Below are 10,100 nucleotides of genomic sequence, written 5' to 3'. Positions count from 1 at the left end.
TCGAAAGATTTCATGTTTGATCCAAGAATGGTTAGTAATGCGGCATCATGGTTTCGGCCGTCATTACTATAGATAGTTGGTAACGTCTGGTTCGTATAACAACTTAAAGAATATATGCTTCGAATGTAAAAAAAAATGAGAGTGCAAAATATTTAAATTGTCACTCTCATTATTTACAATATATTAAAAATATACGTCTGCGTTTAAAGGAAGACAATATTCACGGTAAAGTCTTGCTGATAACAACTCAACTCTTTTGTTGTTTGATTAATATTGTTTAATAAACTACATGTCGCGGCGTTCCGCAATTTCTAGTTTTTGATTAATATTGAGATGTCACAGATTCAGACAATGAAGAAAACTGTTCTTCAACTTCGCCAAGAAGCAAATATTCAGCGAATTCCAGTATCTCAAGCATGCGATGAGTAAGTAAATATTTTCCTGAATAAAACTTTAATATCGATTCTTTTTTCGTATAAACTAAATAATGCTTTTTTTTTTTCTGAATAGAAGTATGAGGTTTGAATGCCGCAGGCTTCTTATATGTCATTCATTTTTCTCTTGTGATTTTTTTAAGCTGGTGGTACCGGAGTCTGCAATAAAATTAAAAATTAGAGAATGTTGGATATAACTAAAAAGAGGCTAAAATAGAAAAGAATATTAAAGAAATCGCTTAACGTTGCTACGTGAAACTTCGCCAAAACTAATGAAAAACTTAAAAAATCTATTTTTGAATTGTTTAATTAAAGCAAAATGCACGACTGCTGTATCCGCCCTTTCACTTTTGACCGAAAAAAATTCTCAGAAATTCGTTTAGTAACTTAAAAAACTGCTATATGACCACAGATGTTAGATTGAAAGTAATGTTTTTAGAATAAAGCATAGTTATGCAGCTCAGGATAAAGGGTAGTATGCTGCATCTTGTAGGTTTTTTTTTTTTTTTTTTTTTAAACTTACACATATGATGAAATTTATTAAAAAAATATATATATGAGTAGGTTTAATAACTTAAATAACTATATTATATCTGTTTTACATGAATTAAATAACAAATAGCATTAAGAAATGTTCTTTTCTTTAAACAGCACTTTTTTCAAATTTGTATGCTTTAATGAGCAGGTACCTATAAATTATTCTCCTTCTTTATTTTTGCATGCTGGCAAATGTAGCAGAAGGGAAGGGACTTTAAACAGATTGCAGCTTTATTAAGGGGGAAGTCAAACTGTAAATCAGCCTTATATTATTTTTAAAAGTCTTAAATGTAAGTTCAGTGATTACTATGTAATTAGGATAATTATTAAGTATTATTTTGCTCTCAGTGTTTTGTTGAATATAATGTGAATTCATATGGTGTTTATTCCTGTGGTGCTGAAAATTTTAATGCATGTTTAAGATTATTAGTAAGAATTTTACTGTTTAAAAATTAAAATAATAAGTGTTATTTTGGTTGATCTTTACATTACGGTAACTTGGCGATTTTTTGGCAAAAATTTGGCGACCAACTCCCCTACAGCAACCCTCCATTTTTTTTCCCCCGCCGCCATTTTGTCTTCACGAAGTAAAGACATGTTTCTTTTCTTCTTATCTACTGAACACTTCTTCCAACAATCTACTAGCCGAATTACACTTATGCTAGAAATTTTATCAAACAAAACTGCTTAATCATGACAAATATTCACTGCAAAATTCGGAAAAAGTGCACAATACCATACACCTTACGCGTTTTTCAAAATAACACATACACATAAACCATGTACACGCCGACTTATTTTTACTTAAAAAAAACATCCCAGAATTGCACAAAAATGGCATTGCGCACACTCTTCACTATATCCATGTACACTGCTTTTTTCTCATAAATTCGAAAAATTTCACGAAAATACATGACAGTTTTCTCAATCTTTAAACCCGGTAAAAAGAACATATATGAAATTACCTGATCGCGAAAAAGTATTTACCCTTTACAAATATGAACATTTCCACATATAAAATAAATAAAATATCCAAAAACTTTTACCTCTAAATCATCTATTACATTATACACGTCACCAACGAATTCATACATGAAGCATTACAAATATTTAGTATCAAATATTTAAATTATTTCCATGCACGTTTATTTCAACTTAAACGTAAACCAAATTCCTACAAGCATAAAATTCACAAAATAACTATCATTTCATTAAAATATCACTGAACCATGTACACGTCGACTTATTTTTACTTAAAAAAACATCCCAGAATTGCACAAAAATGGCATTGCGCACACTCTTCACTATATCCATGTACACTGCTTTTATCTCATAAATTAAAAAAATTTCACGAAAATACATGACAGTTTTCTGAATCTTTAAACCCGGTAAAAAGAACATATATGAAATTACATGATCGCGAAAAAGTATTTACCCTTTACAAATATGAACATTTCCACATATAAAATAAATAAAATATCCAAAAACTTTTACCTCTAAATCATCTATTACATTATACACGTCACCAACGAAATTCATACATGAAGCATTACAAATATTTATTATCAAATATTTAAATTATTTCAATGCACATTTATTTCAACTTAAACATACACCAAATTCCTACAAGTATAAAATTCACAAAATAACTATCATTTCATTAAAATATAATTAAATTCAAAAACACCACTTAAAATATACATGAGCACATACATTCAATTAATAAAAATTACCTTACAATCCTAATTACTTTAAACTAAATCATTGCTAATAACAATTTTCCCAATAATACCAAATTCCTTTCCACCTTACATTTCCAACAATGCATAAAAATAATTAAAAATACTAACTTACCTAATCTCCTTCAGAATCTTCATTACGTGGCGGATACACTTTTCTTCATTCTCTTTCAGAATCTTTAAAATCATACTTATCTTTCAAAGCAAGATACCACGTAAAATAAATAACATAATAAAACATGTTTATTTCTTTCTCACACAACCTTAAAAAACATTTCTTACTATCCTTTTCAATACCACTAAATACCCATTTCGAATTCACTTTACTTACGGCCATGGGATCCAAAAATTCACAAACACTACTTCACACAACACAGAATAAAGCCAAATACAAAATTCCCAGATTTTTACGCATTAAAGAACAGTAATTCGTCCATTAAAATCACATGACATATCCCATGATCTCTTCCGATTAAAGAACCGTAATTCGTCCATTAATATCACATGACATATCCCATGATCTCTCATTTCCCCCACACAAAATAATGCGTAATCGGAACTCAGTACTGCTCACATTATTACCAAAGTCCCAGGTCTTTGGTAACCTTTATCGCCTCCAAAATGTCGCCAAACTACCAGTTACCGTAATGTAAAGATCAACCGTTATTTTTTGTAATATTAATTATAAAATACTAAACTGATTCATTTATATGAAATTTATTATTATATATTACTTTCATGGAATAAATATGGAACTAGCCCATCATTGTTTTGCTGTAAAATATAAATTAACTAACCTATATCAAATAAGGGTACTTTTTGAATATTTGCTGTATTGTCTGTTATAGTCAGATATTCATGGTTGTCTCGCACGAAACACCCCGTCAGTAGAGTTGGTGAATTCAGCGATCCTTTAAACTGCTCAAGGTTTCCAGTGGGCGCTTGGAGCCTCAAAACTGCATATTCATATCCTTCCATGGTTTCTGCTTGGAGGCACCTAAAACCAACATCTGTATACCATGGCATAGCAGGCTGGATTGGTGGCCCGATCTGTCTGACAGTGTTCAAGTGACTTCTCTCTCTGCTGTCCGACGTTGGGGTCCCTGTTGATGGCAAATGTTTTTACCATCCCTACAGAACGGAGACGTCTAATGTGACTTGCTGAGTATTCCTGCCGACTCAGCTTAGTCTTAGCTTGTCGGCTCAACCGATAGGTTAGAGGCCGCAATCCCTAGAGGCGATCTGGAAGGGGGATGGGGCATTTAACTGTGTTAAGACACCTTCGAGCTTGTCAGGTCTGAGTACCCCTTCCTCCTAGCACATTGTCTTATTTGACCGAAAGTTATAACCAGGGCAGGAGTTCGTCTCTGGTGTTCTCTTCTGTCTTATTTGAACGTGAAAATACATGATGCTAATGAGTATGTAATATGCATTCGACAAATTGATTAATCCTTATTTTGTGTCTACTGTTGCAATAGTAGTAATTTGTGCAACATTTATCTTTTTTTGTGATTGCTTATTGCTATTGTTTTTCTACATAAAAAAGGTAAGTGCAGTTATATATTATATTAAACTTAGGTTAATTTTTTTAATTCGGAAAAGCAACAATTTGGGCATAATTACTCGTAAACAGTTTACCTCTCATGTCTGAACCATTGTGGTATTCTTGGCTGCGTAAATTACTAATATCTAAACAATTTTCCTCTAAAGTCTTTAATAAGAATATTGTTCATTATTCACGGGTTGTATCTGTTGAAAACCTTTCTGCAGTACTCATATCTGTACTTTCTAATTTAAGATACCTCATACAAGTTGATAACTGTTCTTGATGGCTGGCATCATGGGGTACAGTCAAGTAAAATAGAAAAATACATTGCCCATTTGACCTTACTTAAAATAATTTGCTTTATATTATTCCCTAATAATCTAATTGTTTTATATTGAATTTTATCTTCGAGGTAATGAAGCATATTTTTTTTTAATTTGAAATATATACAGACATGATAGGGTCAAATTTTGTGATCATTTCTATACACTTTAAAAAATTATTATTTCTTTCCAATAACTTGTTACTGTAACCATGGAAAGGAGCAGAAGATACGCTTGTCATTGGCAACAGCCTTTAGCACCTTGCAGGTGACAGTGCGTTTTAGCTCTGTTTCGCCCCCAATTGTGATGAAGAGCATCCTCGAGGGACAGGTCCGAGCGTCTCCCTTCCCTCTTCCCTACCACCAACCTTTCGAGAGGACTTTCGCTTCGCATATTTAGAGTGCACCCATGTCGCATGGACATTATACATTCACAAACATACATACTGAAATTTCAAGTTCTCTGACATTTGAATCTGGGCTCTTCGCCACCTCAGTCAGCAACGCTAACCACTATACAGGTTGGGTGGCTTTTTATAACATAAATGTATGTATAATTCTTCAATAAATATGTTAGAGTGTGGGTTTTAACAAAGCACAAAATGTATGCATATTTAGACAAATTAAAAGATAATTTTTTTTATATATATTATTATGTTCATACTGTTTCATTTTAAATGTTAACCATAAGCAAGTCACTGTATAAAGGCACTCGCTAGACATTTGTGTGATGGCGACGATTAGGCTTGATGCGGGCCTGTCTGCAGCCAGTATTAACCGTCCCTGTAGTGACTGACTAAGTGTGACAGACATGGAACTAAATCCCACCAACTGACATCTGGCATCTGTATGACACAATGCATACATGTTTGCATGCTTGCATTCAAAATGCTGGCAAGTTACATCGGTTATTAATGTACTAGCATTTCACATTTGAAATGGTTCTTCTCTTGCTTACATTAACCTGTGATCTTGAAAATTTATTGAGTTAAATATTTTACCAAGACAAATGCATTGCCAAAATTTCATTGCTTTACAATATTTTTTTTCATGGTGTGGGTTTCTCCCTCCCTACCATCAGTGTATAAACTATTCTTATAACTAAAAATTATAGTGCGTTTAAAAACCTGCAAAAATGTTTAGCAATACGTACTAACATTCACATGCAAAATGGATAGCAGGTGTATAACGAAAAAGTATAAAAAATATCCTAATTTAATATATTTTGGATATTACCAGTTGAAATTATTCCAAAAGTAACCGAAGATAATTGATGTAATGTGCTATATTTTGTCCAAGTCATTTTGTTCATACCTTCCATAATACATGAAGAATTTTCTTATAAAGTTGTCATATGGCATTAGTCTAAAGTGAAATTTGCCATGAATTTTTAAATCTCAGGTTTATCTACTCCTTTTCCACAATAAATCATACAGTTAACCATCTAAAAGTGTAACTGTTACTTTGCTTTGTAACTATTTATTTGTCATTGATCAAATTTGCTTTTGTATAATGATTCTAAAGTTATGTTATTTATTATAATGTGATGATTTATAGATCATTTTAACGTTCTGTTTATTTTTATAGCCTTATGAAATATTGTAATGAACATCAAAAAACAGATGTCCTGGTCACTGGGATGAGCCCATCTGACAACCCTTATAGAGATATCAAAGGATGTGTTATTATATGGTATGTTAATATGCTTGGTTTATTTATTAAACAAAAAAATTTAAAAAAAAAATATAATTATTACTCTGTTTTTCATCTCAACTTTTAGATAGTATTTAATTCTAGAACTACTGATGATTAATGGACTCCATTTCTACTGAGGGTGAAAATCCATCATTTTGATGGCTTGGTAGTTCTAATATTAAAAATCCTGCTTTTATCTTGCTGATGTAGGAATGGATAAAACCAATTAATAATTACAGCAATGAATAATATCAGCAAAATATTTGATAATACCAAATACTATACATATATATTATTAGAAAAGGTTTTTCATATATCATCTCAAAGGAACAGAAATTTAATTATATATATATATATATATATATAATTAAATTTCTGTTATATAATTAATTCTGCATATATATATATATATATATATGCATACATACATTGTGTACATAAAAGTCTTACCCTGTCTTTATTTTCATGACTGGTGATCATAGCTATATACTTTCATTTACAAAAGTGTTTTAAATAACACAAGATTCAAGTTTTCATATGTTCAGATTAAAAAAGCATTTTGAATAAAATACGAAATCTAGCTTTTCATATGTTCATCCAGTATTTGCAGTTATATTCAGGAAAATTTTATACTTTTTATTTTAAAAAAAAGTTCGAATCCTGAATGACAAAAATTAACCAAATTATTTCATATTAAAGTCAGGTATCACATGTAGGGGGCCATATGTAAATTGAAGAGTGACACATTTGCATGTCTAAATAACAATAAATAAAATGTCAGTTTAGAAAAAGGTGTTTAATGGTAAGAAAAAGTGTTGAGCATTTCTAAGCACATTATTGTGAAAAATATTGATCATTATATTTTGTTAATGGAGATCTTATTAACCGAATCTTATAATAATTGTATTGTGAAAAACTATGGCAGGCTTCATTATTGACATGTAACCAACTCATAATAGTATTTGTATTAATAGAAAATTTCAAATATTTGTAGCTTGATGCATTTTTTTACAACTACCAGATTATAATTCTAAAGTTATAAAATTTCATGAGAATATTAATAGCATATAGACTTTAAAACTTACAAATTATTTGTGTGAAAATTCTTTTGACATACCAAATGCAATGAAATTATGAATTAAAGACACCAGTAAATCACAAAACAGTATCATTGAATGACATTTAATAGGAAAAAATGAAACTGGAATTAATATAATTTATTTATTAAGTGACTCATCGAGGCAAATTGAATATAGTGTCAAAAATCGCAAATTTTAAAATTAAATATCTCGACCGATTTTTTGTTTGTTTTGTTTTGTTCAGGAGTTAAACATTTTGTGTTTTATTTTTTATAATGAATACGAAACTTTCTTAAATATAAGTATAGGGACTGGAGGTTTAGTCAAAAAGTTACTTTTAATGATTTTTACAAAATTGATTTCTTTAAATTTAAAAATGCCCAAACATGAATATTTGCCTCATTTAAAACATTTTTATTACTAGAAGTATATGTCTACAACCAATGACCATAAAATTAAAGCCTGGGTAAGAACTTTTGTGAATGCTGTATATATATTTATATAACATACATAATAATTTATTTACTAAAGAATATTGATTATATTATCTCCCAAGATTAATTTTAGTAGAATTATTTTAAATATAGTAAATAATAAATAATAGATTAATTACTAACAAAGTATAGAAATAAAAGATTCAGACATTTTAGCTTAATTCTCAAGGCACATTAAACAATGACAATACTATAAATCTACTGCAAAGTATCATATACAGACGAATAGAGGTCGGATTATCTATCAAAGCATTGTATGAGCATTGAAGTCTTAGTCCTGATCTTGCATGCTTAATTGAGTTTGTAAGCATACTGGACACTTTTCAGATTCTGTATTTCCATCATGCTGCAATTTGTCTCTATTTAGCATACTACATGTAACTTCTAAAATGTCTATTTCCCTGATTTTACAAAACTTATCTAAATTCGCAGATCCAAATGTGACTGTAAGAGGTGCTCAAATAAGTTAAATTAAATCAACTTAGAAAATTTATTAATTTTAATTAGAATACATTTATAGAAATGGGACCTATAATATAAAGCAGCAGTACTGAAGTGTTATTTTTAATAATAGGTGTATACATGTATACTAAATGGATTTTTAAGAACATAGCAATATATTACTTTTTGAATTTCAGTTTAGTATGACATTTTTTATTGTGATATTCGTCATAACATTCACTTTATTTGGTTATTAGTCAAATAAAATGCAATATATATTTAAGAGTTAATAAACTAACATATATTTAACAGTTAAGTGTTTGTCATTATTTCAATGTAGCATCCTTATCTTGAAAATGCTGTTACTTATTTGACTTCTTAGTATTTGAAATATACGCAGCATAATACTTAATGCATTACTTTTTTTTTTAACAGAAGAATTTGGATCACAAACCTCAAACTTAAATTATGAGACACCACTAAAGTATTCCAAGATGTGTTGATGGATGTTCTAAATGCAGCTATTTTAGGATTTTTTTCCTTGCTTATCTTTTCTTTTACATGCCTTGGTAATAGGGTAGATTTCTTGTGCAAGATGTCGATTTGAATACCCAATCTCGCTTTCAAACCAAGCAAGAATATCTGTCCCAGTTGTGCTTGCATTAATATGTTTTCTTTTATCATAATCAGAAAAGAAAGCATTATTTTAAAATGCAGTTATGTCTTTTTTCATTGTTTTCAAAAGATTCAATGTATAATTTTAATTAATATTTATACTTGATCTGAATTTATTATTTTTATATATTGTGAGGAAATTTTTATCAGTTTGTGTAAAATGTAAAGGGAATCTTGTAAAATGATATTTCTCACTTTATATTAGGTTTAATTTATTAAACATAAGACTATCATTTTTTATCAAAGGTTTAATATATAAAGCTCATCATGTCATGCTGTAATATCAATGTATTATAATAGCATTTTATTAAATTTGAATTAGTCCACATTTATTTATTAATTTTTATGCATGGAAATACATTTTGTAATTCTAATTGAAATTAATGTCTTGAAGAGCAGAACTTTTTCTCATGTCTTATTGAATTTTGCAATCACTCACTTTCAATGATGTCTCTCACATATTCTTGCAAAAGGTCTGTTTGTAGTACATTCCATTTTCAGTGTATTTTAAGCACTTGCTTATGTAAGTAACGTTTATGTGTTTAAAGTTTTAAGAACTTTTATTTAAAGCTGAAATGCAGGATATACTACTTAGTTGTCATTTTCATTATGTATAACATCAAATGTTGAAAAATAAATGTTTAACATAATTTGTGTGTTCCTGCTTTAGTATAATATTTAACACTCACCATCTCCTTAATATATATATGTATATATATATATTGTTTCAAAAGAATAAATAGTAAAGTTAAATTAAAATAATTCTCTTGCGCCATTGCTGCAAGAAATGAAATTTGAATTTAACAAACATTCTCCATTCGTAATTTAATTGGAAACAAATAAACGATTTATTATTGCTGCGAACTAATCTACAATATCATTTAAATTCTGAGAGCATATGTAAATCAAGTGGAAGTATTAAAATCCATGAATAAATATCCCCAAATCCATGAATCCATGAATAAAATTCCCCAAAATTTTTTAATTCTAAAAAATTATAAAAATGCATAAGTGAATAATTGTTGAACAGGCTGGAGACAGACTTATCAAGGGAAAGTTGCCTCCAAACCTATCTCTTCAATCATTCAATTTGTGTTTCGTCATCCATTTAGGCAACAGTAAAAGTAAAATTCAAAAC

The 10,100-nt window shown here is 29.4% G+C and overlaps 1 protein-coding gene across 1 annotated transcript; it reads left to right on the top strand.

The window, feature by feature from the left end:
- The first annotated feature begins 253 nt into the window (after positions 1–253).
- Positions 254–9,612, top strand: LOC146995519 (guanine nucleotide-binding protein G(I)/G(S)/G(O) subunit gamma-12-like). Its single transcript, XM_085824265.1, has 3 exons — positions 254–425; positions 6,166–6,270; positions 8,723–9,612. Coding segments are annotated over exons 1-3 (198 nt in total). The 5' UTR covers positions 254–333; the 3' UTR covers positions 8,724–9,612.
- The last annotated feature ends 488 nt before the right edge of the window (positions 9,613–10,100 follow it).

This window comes from Stegodyphus dumicola, chromosome 9 (genome assembly GCF_044657685.1).
Source record: "Stegodyphus dumicola isolate Sdum_Otavi_A_Nest chromosome 9, ASM4465768v1".
Lineage (NCBI taxonomy): Eukaryota > Metazoa > Arthropoda > Arachnida > Araneae > Eresidae > Stegodyphus > Stegodyphus dumicola.
Note: the sequence above shows the minus strand (reverse complement) of the source record. Positions and strands in the feature narration are given on the sequence as shown.